Source organism: Rhinatrema bivittatum, chromosome 2 (genome assembly GCF_901001135.1).
Source record: "Rhinatrema bivittatum chromosome 2, aRhiBiv1.1, whole genome shotgun sequence".
NCBI lineage: Eukaryota > Metazoa > Chordata > Amphibia > Gymnophiona > Rhinatrematidae > Rhinatrema > Rhinatrema bivittatum.
Genome location: NC_042616.1, coordinates 427,200,563 through 427,218,979, shown reverse-complemented (window position 1 = coordinate 427,218,979; position 18,417 = coordinate 427,200,563). Strand labels below are relative to the sequence as shown.

The 18,417-nt window shown below is 42.8% G+C and overlaps 1 protein-coding gene across 1 annotated transcript in view; it reads right to left on the bottom strand.

Moving 5' to 3' along the window:
• SREBF2 (sterol regulatory element binding transcription factor 2) overlaps positions 1–18,417 on the bottom strand; it is a 141,851-nt gene that overhangs the window by 112,214 nt on the left and 11,220 nt on the right. Inside the window, exon 2 of the mRNA XM_029590272.1 lies at positions 16,772–17,113. Within this exon, the coding sequence (XP_029446132.1) occupies positions 16,772–17,113 (342 nt within the window). The remainder of the gene's footprint in view (positions 1–16,771; positions 17,114–18,417) is intronic.

Below are 18,417 nucleotides of genomic sequence, written 5' to 3'. Positions count from 1 at the left end.
GGTGGAAGTGATGTTTGCTAAGTCACTGGTAGTGGAGGTATTGTTGGTTATCCAAGATATTAATGGTCGAAATATAATAGTGAAGTTTAAATTAGACATCCAGTATACATTAGGAAATGTGTATTGTCCTAACCAAGGGCAGGGGAAGTTCTTGGAAACCTTCTCAGACATATTACATCAGTGGGCAAAAGATTATCTAATTATAGGGGGCGATTTTAACCTGACCCGTTACCCTTATCTAGATCAGAGTGGAGGGGGGGGGGGGGATTCTTCTATGGCTAATAGAGCGGGCCTCAAGAATTTAATGACTGACTGGGGACTAATTGATATTTGGAGGTTTCTACATCCTACAGAACGGAATTATACATGCTTCTCCAAGGTACATCAAGTATCACTCGCATTGATTTTATATTGATAGATAAAGCTCTGGTTAGCAAGGTTCTGCACACCAATATCGATCCTATAACATGGTCCGACCATGCTTCGGTGTGGATTAAATTAAAAAGGGAGTTCAGACCAGGAACTACAGGACCATGGAAGCTTAATGAAAGCCTCCTAGATGATACCCTCTTCTGTAAGAAGTTGAAGGAAGAGATGGGTCATTATCTGGAGGACAATGATACAGGAGAGGTATCCAAGGGAACAATCTGGAATTGCCTTAAATCGGTAGCGAGAGGGCGATTGATATCTCAGGCTTCATATTTACATAAAGAACGAGAAAAGACAAGGGAGACACTAATGTATAAAATTGGGAGGTTAGAACTACAGCATAAAAGGAATTTAAACTGTAATCTTGACAGGCAATTGGAACGGCTTCGCCAGGAACTTCATAAATTGGATGCGTAAAAAACTGCGTTCCAACTGGACAGGATATGACAGGACAATTTTGAAGGAGATAATTGTTGAGTATGGAGGCATCAAACACACTTGAGGCAGCTTTCATCGCAGGCAGGAAGAGAGAAGGGCAAAGGGCTGAGCCCTCACGAGGCTCTTCCTTTTATTGTACATTCATACAAAGGCAGATGATGTGTCATTACATGATTGGCTACTTTCCCATAGCAACAGACGAGTCCCTACACTATTGGCTTTGGCTCAGGGGGTGTGCACGGATCATTTCATTGGCTGCTGAAATCTATACCTCCTGACTTTGTCCTGCCTCTGACTAGGGAACACCCAGCCCCTCTTTCAGGCTATCAGGATTAATTATAAGCCAGAGAAACACATGAAGTCAGGTATCCTTTCCTTGGCAGAGACTTAAGCACAAGTGATGCTTTTATTCAGGCAAATGTCAGGGAGAAGGGAAGTTAGTGTTTAACCCTGATGAAATGGCTTGCTGGCAAGCGCATATTTCCCACGGATAATAATGCGAGTAAACTACTGGCGAGGTCGCTTAAGGCTAGGGCTCAGCAGGATCAGATTTTGAAAATTAAAGATAGACAGAGACAAATAGTAACGGATAATGATCTGATCCGAGATTGCTTCTCTCAATTTTACGAAGAACTGTATGCACCTCGACTCGATATTACCCAAGTTAAAATTGATGCCTATCTAGAGGGGGTCAACTTTCCCAAACTAGACGACCATAGTCAGGATAGCTTAAATAAAAGTATAATGGTAAAGGAGGTAATTCATGCCATATGGGATTTAAAGATAGGAAAGTTGCCAGGATTGGATGGCTTCACGGCAGGCTTTTATAAACAGTTGGTTGATGTGGTCGCCCCTCCCCTGGCGGATGCCTTCAATGAATTGCTTAGAGAGGGTAATATAGCTAACGATTCAAATAGAGCAGGAATAACAGTGTTACTTAAGCCTGGACGAGATGCCACCCTCTGTGGGTCGTATAGACCTATCTCACTCCTGAACGTAGATTTAAAACTTCTGGCCCAGCGACTGAGTAGACTGGCAGGGCAGCTGATCCACCGGGATCAAACAGGGTTTATACCCGGGAGACTGGCTGCAGATAATGTGAGGCAGGTGTGGCGGGCTAGAGAATCTAAGATCCCAATGGGGCTTCTTGCGATAGACTCGGAAAAAGCTTTCGATCTCGTTCACTGGGATTATTTGTTTTCAGTGTTAAAGAAATTCGGGAGGAGAATTTTCTTATATGGATTAGAAAGCTCTACGCTCAGCTTAATGGGGGGTACTCGCCAGTTTTCCCCATATGTCACGGGACTTGACAGGGGTGCCCGCTCTCACCACTCCTGTTTGCTTTATACCTTGAACCCCTGGCAATTAAAATGCGAGCAAACAGAGATATTCAGGGTTTATGTATCAGACAGGATGAATATAAGTTGTCGATGTTTGCAGACGACGTCCTGTTTACGGTGGTAAACCCTGTGGATTCACTTCCATACCTCATGGCTGAACTTATTCAGTTTGGGAAAATATCAGGTTACTGGCTGAATGCGGAGAAATCCGAATTCCTGAGTATTATTTTGACCCCAGACCAGACGACAACCATTAGTCATCAATTCCCCTTTAAGATAGTGACCACAGGTGTCAAATATTTGGGCGTAATGGTGGGTAATCGATTAGAGGACTTATTTCGCCTAAATTATGAGAAAGTCTGGGGGCCATACAGAAAGATTTGCGAATTTGGGAGAGAAAGCCCTTGTCCTAGCTGGGGCGAATATTCGTGGTGAAAATGAATATCCTACCCAGATTAAGCTACCTATTCCAGACATCACCCATTCCAGTCCCTGAATATAAGTTTATTCAATGGCAGCAGCGTCTGTTCCACTATATCTGGAAAAGGAGACCACCTAGGGTGAATAGAAGGATTATGCTACTACCAAAGGATGGAGGAGGACCGGGGGTCCCCTGCCTAAAGCGCTACTATTTAGGGTCACAATTACGGGCAGTCATTAGCTGGCACCTTAGCGGTTCTGAGAAAAGATGGGTAGGTCTGGATGAGAGGCTCATGGATTATAGACCCCTGGCTCCTTTGGTATGATTGCTCAGATCTAATCGCACGTTACCGGGGGCTAGTTCCACCGACCATGGCTCTTACCTTAAAGTTATGGGATATATGGAAGGAAACACTAATGGGGAGGCAAAATTTCTTTTACAAATCACCTATATTCTATAATACTGGCTTTATTCCAGGCTGCTCCCTCACTAGGGAGAAAAGATGGGGCAAAATGGGATGTGTACGGCTGGAGCAGGTGTGGGATGGCACTCGCCCCAAACACTTTTTGGATCTTGAGATTGAATTTCCTTTTGATAGAACAGATTACTACTTTTATTTGCAGTTAAGAATTTATTTCTGGTAGGGAGGTTAGATCAGACTTAAACAAGGGGAAAAACGCTGTTTGAGGGCTTTTGTGAAAAAGCACGAGTTGTAACTAAGGGCATCCCAAAAATGTATAATTTGTTACTTGTGAAGCCAAAGGAACCCTTTCCATATATGACAGCATGGGAGAGGGATCTGCAACGTCAAATTGCAACAAGTGACTGGGAAGCCTGTTATGCCACCATTAGGAGAAGTTCTATCTCTGCCGCCATTATTGAACAAGGATATAAACTATTATTCAGGTGGCATCTCACTCCCACTCGACTTGCTAAAAGCTCTGGTGTAAGGAATGGGAAATGTTGGAGAAGTTGTGGCCTTGCCGGTACCTATTTTCACATGTGGTGGGAATACCCAAAGGTGGTAGAATTTTGGGATAATATTAAGGATTTGATTACAACACTGGTAGGTGCTAATAGAGAGCTAGATCCTGCAGATGTGCTTTTGGGAATTTCTCCGTTAGGGGCCGGAGCCCCTGTACCATTCATAGGAAGACAGGTGTTGATAGCAGCCAGGGGAGCTTTGGCTTACTCGTGGAAAGAGCCACTTGGCCTGAAGCTTCATACGGTTACACAACAGCTACAGAAGGTTTATTATTTGAACCACTTAACCGCTGTAAGACATAAATGGATACATAGATTCAACAAAATGTGGCAGCCCTATGTGCAGTGGCGGAATACCATAACCCAGAGTACAGATGTGAAGGAGTCCTCAGTGGCGAGAGTGGTGCAGAAATAAGAGGTATTGCTTAATATATTTGTATTCAGCCTAAGCTCCAACATACAACATGTTTGTGAGGGGAAACAGAGGGGGGGGGGGGGGGGAAGAGATCATTGGTATACATGAGTGGTGTATACCCACTCTTTACCATGTATTATAGTCTCTTGTACATTGTCTTGCTATTTTGTGCATGATACCCTGCATTATATCTCTTCAAATCTATATTTAATTTGTTCTCTTGTAGCTGTTTATGATACTCCATTATATAGTCCCTGTTATTTATACATACTTATCCCATATATCTTTGCTTCATTGTTTGCTATTGTTCTGTGTAAGGGCCACGCCCAACAGTTCTTAGTTGTATGTAAATCCACACGATGTGCAAACGGCTATCGATATAGAAGAAACTCCAAATAAAATAAAATACCCAGTTATTTTCAGATTTGCGCAGTAGATGATGGTAACTTTATTAGTATGCAGTTTTTTTCCCGATATCTATATTTCCGTCATGTTAAGCCATGATACATTACGATATGCTATGTATGTTCCAACAATTCATCTGTTAAGTTTCAACACCTGTTTAATAAAATAAAAATCATTTATTTAAAAAAAAAAAAAAAAGAATGCACCTTTGTGGTGTTTGTTTGTTTTTTTTAAACTTTACTGCTGCAGCAAGAAACAGATTCAAGACTTTAAAGGGGAAGCAGCAAACATATCCCGCAAGCAAGGAAAGTAGGAAGAGGAGAAAAAGTTTTTCCATTCTATCAGTCCCCCTGGAATACCCAGTGAAGAGGAAGCTCAAGGCTTTGGATCTGAATTGGCTCTGACTACTCAAGGAGAGTAGAGCAGAAGATGAGGGGTAGCCCTCTGGTATTGTTCCACTGAGAGAGCCTGAAGCTGCCACCTCAGGAAGTTTGTCCACCATCTGCTGGAGTCAGAGAATATGGGCAGGCTGGTGTTGGTACAGCAAGCCTGTTGATCTTTCTCCATCTGCTGGTTGGCATGCAAAACCTACTTGTCTGGACTGGTCTGTCTGGCTTCTAAATAGCTTACCAGCCACAGACTGCCCCTATTCAATTCATAAATAAAAAATATTCCATTAGGGACAAAACATTACCTTAAGCACTTAAAAATAAAGCAAATATATTTATAATGCACAGACACACAAACACTTTATGGTTGATGTATATAGTAAGATACATGCTACTGCCTGTTTTTAGAGGTTCATAATTTCATCTGCTGAAGTTTAGTACTCAAAGAAACTATTCAAAAGTAAAGTCACATCACTTAAAATAAAAACATGTAGTACCAAGAAAATCTAAATGTTTGTGGATCAATGGATGAGATAAACAGGCCCCTTAGACTGAGAAGGTTAGAAGAGGACATTGAGAGGGACTGGAGGAGAGGACTGTATCTGGAAGGGGTGGGGAAAAAAGAAAGATGCACAGGGTAGAATGGGGATGTGCAATCAGCAGGGGCAAAAAAAACAAACCCCAAAACAAAACACATGCTCCCCTATGAGAAAAGGCTAAAGAGGATAGGGCTGTTCAACTTGGAGAAAAGATGGCAACGCACAAAATTAAGCTCTGGAATTTGTTGCACAGGATATGGTGACGGCAGTTAGTGTAGCTGGGTTTACAAAAAGGTTGGATAAGTTCCTGGAGGAGAAATCCATAAACTATTAGTCAACAGGAATAGCCACTGCTTTTCACCAACATTAGTACCTTGGGATCTATTTAATATTTGGTACTTGCCAGGTGCTTGTAGCCTGGATTAGCCACTGTTGGAAACAGGATGCTGGGCTTAATGGACCCTTGGTCTGACCCCGTATGGCATTTTCTTATGTTACATAGGCTAGGGTGTGCAAGTAGTACGTAGTGAATGCATTTCTTCCCAGACAAGCACATCCTGGAGGAGTGTTCAAATCCCTTTATTTAGATCACTTCCTTTAATTGGTAGCTGAAGGTGAGTTAGGTACTTCCCAGAGAGCTCACAATCCAAGTCTGTACCTGAGGCAATAGAGGGTGAAATATCAGCAGGATTTAAAACCAGAGCCTCCCTGATTCTCAGCCTGCTGCTCTAATTATTAGCCAGGGGTGAGTAAACTTTGAGAAACGACCCCCACCCCCCACCGATCCATACAATTTGTTGGGCTCTCCTATTCAAAAGTTGAAATATATATACAAAAAATTCTAGTGGAATAGAAGAAGAGAGCATCAATGTGAATAATATAGTGTTGATTAAAAGCAAATCTTTATTAACATACTTTGAAACAATTAAAATAAATGAGTACCTATACACTTAAAGAACTGATGTGACACAAACAAGTACACCTAACATATCAAAGTTAACCATAAATAGAAACTGGTCCCTTGCCTATACAAATCTTATTAGATGAATAACATCACAATGTTATAATGTAAGGTAATGTTTACACATTGAGAGAACGCCAATTCTCCATGGGCGAAGTGTCTCATTACACAATACATCTTAGGTAAGTTTGCAAAAGAATTGTGGAAATGTTTACAAAATTATGAAATTGTTCTGTACATAAAGAGTAAAAAAACAAAACAAAACACAATACCCTATCATTTACAATAACAGACTCAAAGGAAATGTAGAAACCACTCAAACCCACAGATTCTTGCAGTAATTAATGCTCCATAAGAAACGTGGTATATCTTGATTTGAAAAACAATTTTTTTTAAACTAAATTTAGAACTGAAACAGTATGGCGTTTCTCCTGGGTGTGATGTCAATTCCCCAACAGGCCCTTGTTTCACAGTTGCTGGCTTCCTCAGAGGGAACCCCGACACAAAGAACACAAAAAAAAAAAGTCAAAATCAAAAAAATTATGTAAAGAAAACAAATGTAACAACTCTGGCCATATAGCTGTCTATGAAAAATATATAAGGAAACATAAAAAATGCCATCAAAAAGTCCAAATCAAACTATAAATTATACAAGGCGTAGATGGCAAAATACCCTTAGTGGGTTCCTCACATTAAAAAGTGGGAGACAAAAGGGCAGATGAATTCCAAGCATCAATTAACGTATCAGGAAGCAACAACTAGAAAAACTGAGAAACGTGTTAATAGAAATGTCATTTACAACACAATTAGAACCCCAGTAAAATGTCAAAAAAGGTGACATTAAAGAATGACATCACAGAACATGATCACAAGCTGATCCCAATCAGGGATGCACATTAAATCGCAGCAGAGAAAAGACAAAACAAACAAAAATAAATGCAAACACACACTTATACAAATGAAAATGAAAGTGAATATAAATGTGAGAACAAAACTGAACATATCCAAGAAGCAGTATTATACATGTCCAAGAGTGAGGACAAGTGTGCCTAAAATGGACCACCGGGGCCATCCACTAGGTTACTACTTAGAACACTTAGTCATGACAAACTCACTTACTTGGCTTTGAACATGGAAACCAAGGGACTGCTATGAAAGAGGACCAGGTGTACTACCCAGCCGAGCTCCTGCAACAAGGAGAAACCAAAATGGGATTCTTCTTTGGCTCAGACATGGAATCTGTTCAGGGATGCCCAGTATTTTCAAGGGCTGGGAAATTAGGGCTGGCAATTCAATCTCTAAAGAAGAACTATAGCATAGTCCTACACCAGGGGTCAGGAACCTTTTTGGCTGAGAGAGCCATAAACGCCACATTTTAAAATGTAATTCCATGAGAGCCATACAATATGTTTAAAACTAAATACAAGTAAATATGTGCATTTTATGTAAGATCACACTTTTAAAGTACAATAAGTCTCTGAAAATATTACACCAGGCCTTAAGACACCAATACATCTCCTATTAGGAAAACGGACCAAGTCAGGCTGCTATAGAGTCCTACACAGAAACTACACGCCAGCAGAAAACCTCACCTGAATCACGTGCTGTCCCTCACCTAACATAGAATAAAGAGACCAAAACGCATAACAAGAAGCATGCAGACAAAAACTGAATTGGAAACTGCAACAAGCCAGAGTCTCTGTATGCAGTGTAACAAAGGAAAAAAGAAACATCACCCATCCTTATAAAACAAATCAAGAAATATAAAATCATCAGCAGTAAAACTGTACTAACAAAAAGAACATATTTTGAAACAGCTGATGAGTGGAATATCCAATAATTAAAAACTCATATAAAACATTTCCAGATACCAACAAAATATTTCAAAATAGCAGACACAAAGACCCAGTAATGAAAAATTATAAGGATACAAAATTTTTTTTGCTCTGCATACCTGGGAACGTTTGATATCCAGGTGTCCTGAGATTGTTCTGAATTAGCAGGAGGTGGGGTGGTTTGCTTGGAACTTTCTCCTCTCTCAGTCACATACCAGCGCTCTCTCTCACACACCTATACACACATGCTCTCAGTACTCACATATACACGTTTTTTCTATCTCACTTATATAGGCTCTTAATTACACATTTACACACATGCTGTCTATCTTTTCACGCTTACACACACACAGGCTTTCAATCACATAAATACATGCTGTCTTTTTCTCTCACATACAGACTCTCATTCACATGCTTACAAACATGTCCTCTCTTTCTCTCATTTACACACAGGCTCTCAATCACATACTTACATGCTCCATCACCTAAACCAGCTCTCAGTCACACACAGACACACATGATCTCTCTCTTACTTATACACACAGGCTCTTAATCATACATACATATGATTTCTCTCACACACAAAGGATCTCAATCATACACACATACCCTTTCACACAAACAGGTTTTCAATCACAAACTTACACATACAGGTTCCCAATGGTAAACTTACATTCATGCTCTCTCTCTCACAGGCAGGCTCTCAATCACAGACATACTCTCTTTCACATGTACAGGCTCTCAATCATTCACATACATGCAATCTCTCACTCTCTCACACACACACAGCCCCCCCCCCCCGCGGCCCGGAAGAGGAAGTGGAGCGTATCTGGTGCGTGCGCGGCAAGAAGAGGCCACTAGTGCGCTCGGCATCGGCCCGAAGAAAAGAAGACTGCAGCGCGGCTCGGAGGAAAAGGAAGAGGTTCAGCCGCGGCCGATGGGACTCCGCCTCCGCGAGGGCTGAAAATGAAGAGGTTAGCGTTGGGAGGAGGCTGCTGCTGCCGCGAGTTCCCGGGGTGGGGGAGAGAGCTCTCTCTCTCCCCCACCCCGGGAACTCGCGGCAGCAGCAGCCTCCTCCCAACGCTAACCTCTTCATTTTCAGCCCTCGCGGAGGCGGAGTCCCATCGGCCGCGGCTGAACCTCTTCCTTTTCCTCCGAGCCGCGCTGCAGTCTTCTTTTCTTCGGGCCGATGCCGAGCGCACTAGTGGCCTCTTCTTGCCGCGCACGCACCAGATACGCTCCACTTCCTCTTCCGGGCTGCGGGGGGTTGGGGGGGGGGAAGAAGAGAGCACGCCGGTGCCACTGACTCCAGCTGTCCTGCCGCGTTCCGCCCGGGCTGACAGCATTTTAAGCCCGGGCGGAGGAGGACCGGGCAGCAGCTGGGTCAGCGGGAAAGTGTGGCGAAACTTGTCTGCGAGCCAGATGCAGCCCTCAAAAGAGCCATATCTGGCTCGCGAGCCATGGGTTCCCGACCCCTGTCCTACACGGTTCTAATTCTGGAGGAATTTCACTATCCTCAAGAGAATCCGGATCGGTGTCATCATATGTGCCATTCGGATCTCTATCAAATAATCCCGCTACTAGTCTAGGAGTATTCTTACGCTTACCAGTAGGTCCAGGCAAGGTTTACACCTGCAAATGACCTGTGACCATTGGATGGGGCCGAGCACTGCACCTGTAGAAAAGGATTGCAATCTCTGGAAAAAAATTCTACCTATGAAAATATAGAAGTATCCAGATCAGGAGGCACCTGAGGCATATTCACTGAGCTGCCTTCCCCTGCTGAAGAACCAGTTAGGGGGCTTCCAAAATCAGGCGCCCCACCTAAAACGTCTTTACTCAGCTTACATCTGGTTGGATAGAACGAAGCTTAGTGAAATCTGAGGAAGATAATTCTCCCTGAGCCTTCAAACAGCGCTGGCACAAGTGTTACAACTGTCGCTGCCCGACGTCTCCACTCCGCCCTCCTTACCTCTCTGGCGACTCCTCATGAGGTTGACGGACATTTGGCTACTGCGGCGTCTGCCTGCAGTCCTCTCCGGCGTCCCCGGTCCGGCTTGGGCGCTGCCTCCTGCCATGCTGTCCAGTTGCCTTAGGGCACACATACCGCGCGGCCCTGCTTAAAGTACCTTCTTTGGCGCCAACCTCAGGGGCACCCCCCCTGTGATGGCGTCACGCATCCTGGATACAAATAGCCTACTCAATTGCTAACCGTCGAGTTAGCAAAGGTTTCCTAACGGATGGGATTCGCTCTCCATACCTAGTTACTCTGCCTCCACTATTGGACTACTCTATTTGGGGTACCCGCTCCTCGGGGGCCTCTCTCTCTTCTCTTTCAGGTCGCAGGCTGGAACCGCTCGAAGGCCCATGTTCCTGGACTTGCTACCTGGACTTCTCTTCTGCCTGGAAGACAATGCTGCCTATACCATCAGTGAGTTACCATCTACTTCTCTCAGAGCGGTTCCCTGGAACCAGGTACTCGCTCCTCGAGGGCCTGGCTTTACTTCAACTCCTGTGCTCCATACCGAGAGACCGCTGGGTGAGTACTATACCAACGAGGCTCTATTCCTTAACCTTGCATGTATTGCTTGTACTCCTGATCTCAGTTTCTCTCCACTACAGCACAGCCGTTGTGGGATCGCTGTTCCAGAGCCTAAGGGACTACAAGCCCAGCTGGGCTACATTCCTGCTCACTACTGCCAACTCTGATGGCTCCTCAATACTGTTTAATAAAAGATCTAACTGTGTGTGTGTCCTAAAGCTGAGCCTGACCTGTGGCCCCTCACGGGACTTCCCCCCCCCCGTGGGCGTAGTCAGCAGCCACAGAGTCCAGGGGTCCACCCAAATCCTTACAAACAAGGACAAGTCAGCAGGTACTCCTAGTTGAGATGCCTGAATATGACAGGCAGTGCAAAGAGAAAGGCACTTAGGTTTCTTAGATATAGGTGCCATTAGACCGACAGTGTGCTGATCGCAGCTGGAAGCATGCATCTAGCTTTTTGGGGCTTTTTTTTTTTTGGGCATCCAACCTAGACATCCTTAGGAAAGGCACCGTAAAATATTAAGTACACAACGTTCAATTTGTGCACACAGGTAAGCGGACAGCCCCTTAAGGCGCCAGTTAATATGGACAGAGACTACCAGACCTGCCTAAGGTCCAAAAACTGGATGCACAACTTGGACACACACACCGAACAGACAATCCTGTTGAAGGCAGCTTAAAGAAAGCACGTGAAATGCCGTTGAGGCCCACCACACGGCACGCTTTGAAAAAGCCTCAGAGCAGGGCCTAGCCTAAAGAGGCTGCTCAACCTGCCTGGCTGCCCACATCCCTCAACATCCCACGGAGCAGGACAAACATCGGAACAGAGCACTGAGCAAGGAGACCGGGGGATGGAGGATGCCCTACAGAAAAAAAACCACCCCTCCACCTCTCTCTCTCTATTTTTATCTCATTAACAAAAAAAACCCCACTTACCAGAGCTCAGCCTTACCTGGCTGAGTACAGAGAGTCTCCGTCTGCAGGGAGAAAGGGCATTTCCGTCACTGCTGCACTCGGCTTCCTGCACCCACTGCCTTTCAGACTAATAAAGCAGGAGGGAAGGCTATCTAAAAAAGCCGTTTGGGCAACAATGTAGGTTAGACGCCAGTTATAGTCCAAGTGTAAGCTTTATTTGGATGGAGACAAATTCATACAAATGCCTGACTCAGGCCGAGTTTCACCCCAACTGGGGCTGCCTCAGCGGCTGTGTAAAATGAGTCTCTCTGTATATATCAAAGAGCAGTCTTGAAATAAATACACCAAATACATTAATATTCTGGTGGTTTTAATGTTGAAACAGTGGCAAATAGTCTCAGTGGTTTTTAGACAGTCCTCGCTGTATTGGAACCGAGACTATTTGTCACTGTTTCAACATTAAAACCACCAGAATATTAATGTATTTGGTGTATTTATTTCAAGACTGCTCTTTTGATATATCCAGAGAGACTCATTTTACACAGCCCCTGAGGCAGCATTTGTATGAATTTATGTCTCCATCCAAATAAAGCTTACATGACTATAATTGGCGTCTAATCCACTGCCTTTCAGCTATTTAACAACTAAGTCCATGCCGGCTGAAAAAAAACAGCTATCTGACAAAGGCACTCATCTGAGGTACCACGGAAATCACCTCAGGAAATCTATTGGGGAAGGGCCCTTTTGGTATCACCACAGGAGAGCAGGGCGAATTTTTCTTATTTCTCCTTTTTATTTAAATTTAAGCTATCCCCAAGTAGAGAGATGCACATTGTATAATTCTGACCGCTGGACTGCTGACCTAGGCCTTACTAAGTTTGTGCCAGCACATGTCAAATACGTGCTGTAAGGAAAACAGCTGCAGGATATGGACCCAAGTCAGCAAGAAGTGAAGGACATGGGGATGGTTCACATATGATGTGTGTGTGGTCTGCCTGGAAACCAACTACAAACGGAAAGTACACACATTGATAAGAGGATAGATGTCTTCCTACAAGCTGTGGGAAGATAGTACGGAAGGAGAGCAAAAATTTGGACACGAGACAAAGAACGAATGTTTGGGTGCAGGTAATCTAAGGAAAGGAAGCCAGACCAGAATGGCGTATTTAGAAATGAAACAAAGAGTGTAGATCTCTTATGGATAAGAAACGTTGAGACTCCAATACTTGAAGTCTCTAACCTTTCCACCTCCTGATCACCATCTTTCTTTATAATTCTCTTGGGAAAATAAAAAATCTTAGAAATTGCTGGTATTTCTTTATCCTCATATTGCATTATTTCCCTAAGATACTTTATAAACATTTCTTTAGGTGAAAGAAGTCTAGTTTGTGGGAAATTAACTAGACGAAGATTCTTACATCTCATCATATTTTTTCTAATTCTATATGAATAGAAAAACTATCCTTAATATGGATAGTCTCTGTATTCTGAAGCAATTTTACCTTAGATGTTAGTTTTCCCATTTCCAGTTCCAAACTAGTTACTTTCTTTCTTGTTCATCTATCTGCACTCTATTTGCATTCACAATGGCTGATAAAGATACATTCTTTTGAGAGACATTCATTCACATGATCAATACTTGGTAAAGGTAACTAGAAAAAAAATTATATAAGCCTTGTAAGATCGTGACATAGGCAAGGTGGGATCTTATGTATTACTCCTTCCCAGACATTCATATTGTGATTGACAATCATTTATTTCCTATAATAAACATTTTACTAAATTTCTAAAATAGCTGAGTCTCATGTCTGGAATATGGGGGCTAAAATCATACAACGTCCACCATCTGCTGGCAATGGAGAATACTGGCAGGCTGATGTCACTGCAGGGATATATAGCAGATGGTGGACGTTGCATGTGTACATAAACACACACTATGTCATCAGTTTACTCTGTCTCCATCGGCTGGTAGAGGTACATAACCCACTTCTGGATTCATCTGACTGGATGCCAAGAAAGAATAATTTTTGAAGGGAGGCAAGATGGCTGCCTGCTGAGAGATTTAGTACTGAGCTCTCTCCTTGCTGGACCTTTTTCCTTTACTACGCTGTCACACACCAAGCATAAGGGTAAGACCAGGGAGATTTCCCCAGCTGCTCCTAGGGTGGACCCTACACAGCAACGGATCGATGGGTTCTTTACCTAAACATCGCAAATATCTCCAGGCATAGGAGCAGTTGTGGAGGATGTCACTGAGCAAGCGACATCTGTGCTGGCCAAGGAGATCTCGGAGTCTTGGAGCACCAAGGACCCTCCCCTCCCTTTCAGATGACATCAGCAGGAATAAACCTACTGCTGGGAGGTCCCATATTATGCAGGGATTCAGTGGTGCCTAGGGAGTTTTCTCATCCTGCCTTTACAGGTCATGAACCTGCAATGGCGCTAGAGTCTTTGTTTACTCCAGGGGACTCCAATTCTTTGCCGGAGGAAGGTGTTGCACAAGAAAGTCCCAGGCTTCAGGCTTCAACTCCGATCTATGAAGGTGGAAGTTGCTGGATTCAGTGCTGCTGTGCAGGAACCCAGCCATGGAAGTCAGGTGTGTTACCTTAACCAAACCTCCTGTAATTTCTTTAGATTCTGTCTGGAATGCTTTAGTTTTTATTGAAAAGTCAATTTCCTGTTTAATGTTATTTTGAACACTAATCATTGAGATCAAGTTACTGAGGTTTTGGTTGCTTCACATAAAAAAAAAAAAATGTAGAAGATTTGGATAAAACATTGTAAAGATTGAGAATAGTCAAGGAAATTTGATTCAAAGTGAAAATATCCAGGCAAAGAAATTGTAAGATAGGGAAAATTCTATTCAAAGTTCAAATCTTAGAATAAAGTATGTTTCAAGAAATATATTGTTGAGACTAAAAATTCCTGTGGAAGAGATTATTGGCAGAGCTTGTTACCTCTCTTCGGGAAGTAGAGAAGGTGGACCATCTGCACAGGATGATGGTCTCTAACTTATTTTTTGGAAACAGAGAAGAAGTCCAAGTGCTTGACAGAGGGACACTTGTGGCTTCCTTTACTTTTTCCTAATGACAGATTCTGTATGAAGATTTCTTACATAATAGATTAGCATTGTTTTATGGTCAGAAAGTTTGGGTACATCCCAACATTACTATAATTGCTCAGGAACGTAGTAAAAAAAAAAAAAGAAAAAAAAGTTAGGACCCTGCGCTAGACCCGCAACTTATTTTGGTATCCTTGCAAGTGCATTATAAAGTATTCAAATGTTAAGTACGTATACATTGAACCATCACAACTGAGAATTTTTCTGGTTTCCCCAGCAATGTCTTGCTCATGTACTTGACCTCGTCATTAGGAGTATTGTGATGTTCTCTCAGTTTTTTCTTCTTTTTTTTTTTTATTGCCATGGTGACTTTTGCTGAGTTTAGTCTTGTACCCCCCTCCCCTCCTTTTTCCTGTCAAAATGAGGACTGTATTTTGGTTTTTTGTTCTATACTTGAATTTTGTACGATAACCGTATACTGTTAAATAAACAAATAAATACTATCTCAATTTTCTGTTACAAGACTTGTGTTATATTTCAATAAAATACAAAAATAACTTTTTAACCTTTATAAGTAGCAAACCCCAAAATAAAAACTAAACAAAACAAAGTTTACTGCCATAAACCTTACTTATCTACAGTGGTAGCACGGAGGAAATCATCCATGGTACTGGAAGTTTTCCGGCCTGTTAGTACAACTGGATATTTCAAGTGCTTTTGATACAATAAGACATAATAATCTTGGTGACCTGCTTGCGATCCGTGGGGATTGCAGAAAGTTTTAATGTGGTTTGCATCTTTTTTTAATCTAATAGATGCCAGCATGTGTAGACTGGGAATCAATGTTCTTCTTGGTGATCCTTAACAACGTGGTCAGCCCTGTCGGCTGTACTTTTTAAATTTGTACCTAGCACCTTTGGGGCAAGTATGAAATAATCTGGGGATTTTACACTTTGTGTGTGCCGATGACATACACCTGTATATATTCAGAGTCAATGGCAAGGGTCCAAAACTGAGATTCAAGCAGGGTTTGGGCAAGGTGAAAAGCTGGCTTGCTGCTAATGGGATGGTTTTAAATATTTTAAAAACCAAGCTTCACCGGGTAGGAAAGTATCCCCTAACAGAAGCAGCTGTAAGTAGGAAGGAGAAAATGTGCCCATTTTGTCTGAGATAAAAAGTTTAGGAGTATTTGTAGATTCACAGCTTATGCTGAAACCACATATTAAATATTTGGCTAAAGGTAGCATTTTTTAAATCGAAGATGTTCAGACCGCTGAAGTCTTATTCCCGTATAAATGTTTCAGACAGATCTTCAGGCTTTAACGTTGTACCATTTGTATAGATACTTTGTTATACATGTTGCAATTAATTCAACATACAGCAGCATGTATTATCTAGAAGAGATTTTTCACATATTTTGAGAAACCTTCAATGGCTACCAATAAAGTTTAGAATAAACCTTTGCTTGTTAATTATTACATTTAAACTCCTTCACTCGGAACTGCCATATGTGGCTCAAAGGAAAGACTGGTATTATCCTGCCCAATCACTGTTCAGAAGTGCACCTGCTATGGTGAACACCACTTTCTAAAGATTATAGATGACAATTATGTCGAAAGAGCATTTTCGCATGAAGCACCCACCTAGAATGCCCTAGCACTGTTTTTAAGGCAGGAATTAGAAATAAAAAAGTTCAGGAAAGGTATCAAGACATTGTTCTTTCAGGAAGCATAAGGCTGATATTAATCACATTGCAGAGGCATGTCATGCTTGATACTGGAATAGTATGTTAATGGTTTTGTGTGTTTTGAGATGAGTGTTATTTTAATGTATTTGTTATTTTGTGTGACACAATGAATATAGTTTTAAAGGAGATTGAGGAATACACATTTTTTATATATATATCTCAATCATCCTCAGAGTGCTGTGAGTTAAGTGAAAGTGTTGCATACAGGCTACCTTGTTGTGTCTGCCATGACAGAGTGTTTTCAGAAAGAAATCTCTGTTGTACAATGCTCAATGCTCTGGACAGCTGAAAGATTTTCACACTGGAGCAATAAGTGAGTAACTGCAAGCAGTAATTTGGTCCAGACCTACCTTGAAAGCTGGTGGCGGCATTCTGGTACATGACAGGCTGCTGGATGATACGGGTCTGAGGGGTGGTGCTGAAAGTGGGCGTGAGCATCACCGTCTGCTGCTGGAGCTGGACTGGGGGGCGAGGTTGAAGTATGGGGGCAGTTCTTTGGGGTGCTGGAGGTGTGGAAGCCTGAGGCACTTTCAGTGGCAGGGGTTGAGGAGAGGATGACTGGTGGGGCTGGGGTGGCAGCTGGCTGTAAGCCCTCTGCAGGGTCTGCTCCAGACCATTGTTGCCTTGGTACAGCTGTTCCTCAAAGAGATCCGGGAATTCACCAACCTGGTTACTGACGAACTGTAGCATTTCTGGCAAAGGTAAAAAAAAAAAAAAAAAAGGGAGAAACAAGTCAGGACCACAGCTAGCAGAAAGACAAAACATTCTACCAAGGGGCTGATGCAATTAAAATGTGCTGAAAGTGGGCACTGAGTGTTCACTCACTTTCCTAATATGCCCCCAGGCACCCCTCCTGCTCTAGACAAGTGTTAATTTTTGAGCGCAAAAATGTGCACATTTTCTTTTTGCATTGCGGACGATTCCTTAATAGCCTCCTCAACATGCATGCAGATTAAACAGTGCGCTCGGCTGAGTGCACTGTATTGCATCAGCCCCAAGATCTGAGGCAAACAGTCATTTTTACCAATCTGCAGGTTGACAGCATTTGCACACAGCTACTAGTGACCCTGTCCAGCTTCAAATCCTTGGCCCAGAAATAGAGGTAAAGCTGCTTTATACATACCCACACCTCTTTTGAGGTATGCTGGTGCCAGAGGAGAGGCACACAAAGTATTACACAAAACATACCAGGAAAAACAGCAACTCATTTAATAAACAAGATAGGAAAATTGGTTCTTACCAGCTAATTTTCTTTCCTATAGTAGCATAGATCAGTCCAGAGGCAGAGAACAAACCTTTGAAGCTCTGCTACATAACCAAGAATGCCACTTGCAGACCCTCAGTATTGACCTGTACTCAGCGAAGAATTAGAACCTAAAACCCTCTCCAGGGCAAACAGGTAAAGCAGGGCTGGAACCCCCTGCACTGGAGCCTCTGTCATCTCCAAACATTCTAAAAAGCTATGTACAAAAAACTTCAGAATATAATACATCCACCATCAAGAAACAGTCTTCTGGCAGTGAAAGGGAAGGTCTCTGGACTGATCTGTGGTATTACAGGAACAAACATTAGCAGGTAAGAACCAATTTTCTTTTCCTGTACATACCCAGATCAGTCCAGACAAGTGGGATGTACCCAAGCCACATTACACCAGGCGGGAACCCGAAAGACCCACGCACACACTCTCACCAAAAGATGCATCCTGCTGCGCACAGACGCCCAAACGGTAATGTCTGGTGAAAGTGTGAAGCGAAGACCACACTGCCGCTCTACAAATCCCCCGAGGAGAAAGCAACTGACACTCTGCCCAAGAAGTCGCTTGTGCTCTTGTAGAATGTGCTTTCAGCCCCACTGGAACCTTGCGACCCTTACAAACATAAGCAGAACAAATGGTCTCCCTCAGCCACCACACAATCATGGCCTTCGAAACCCTATCACCTTTCTTCTCACCCCCAAATACCACAAAAATATGATCTGACCGCCAAAACAAATTAGT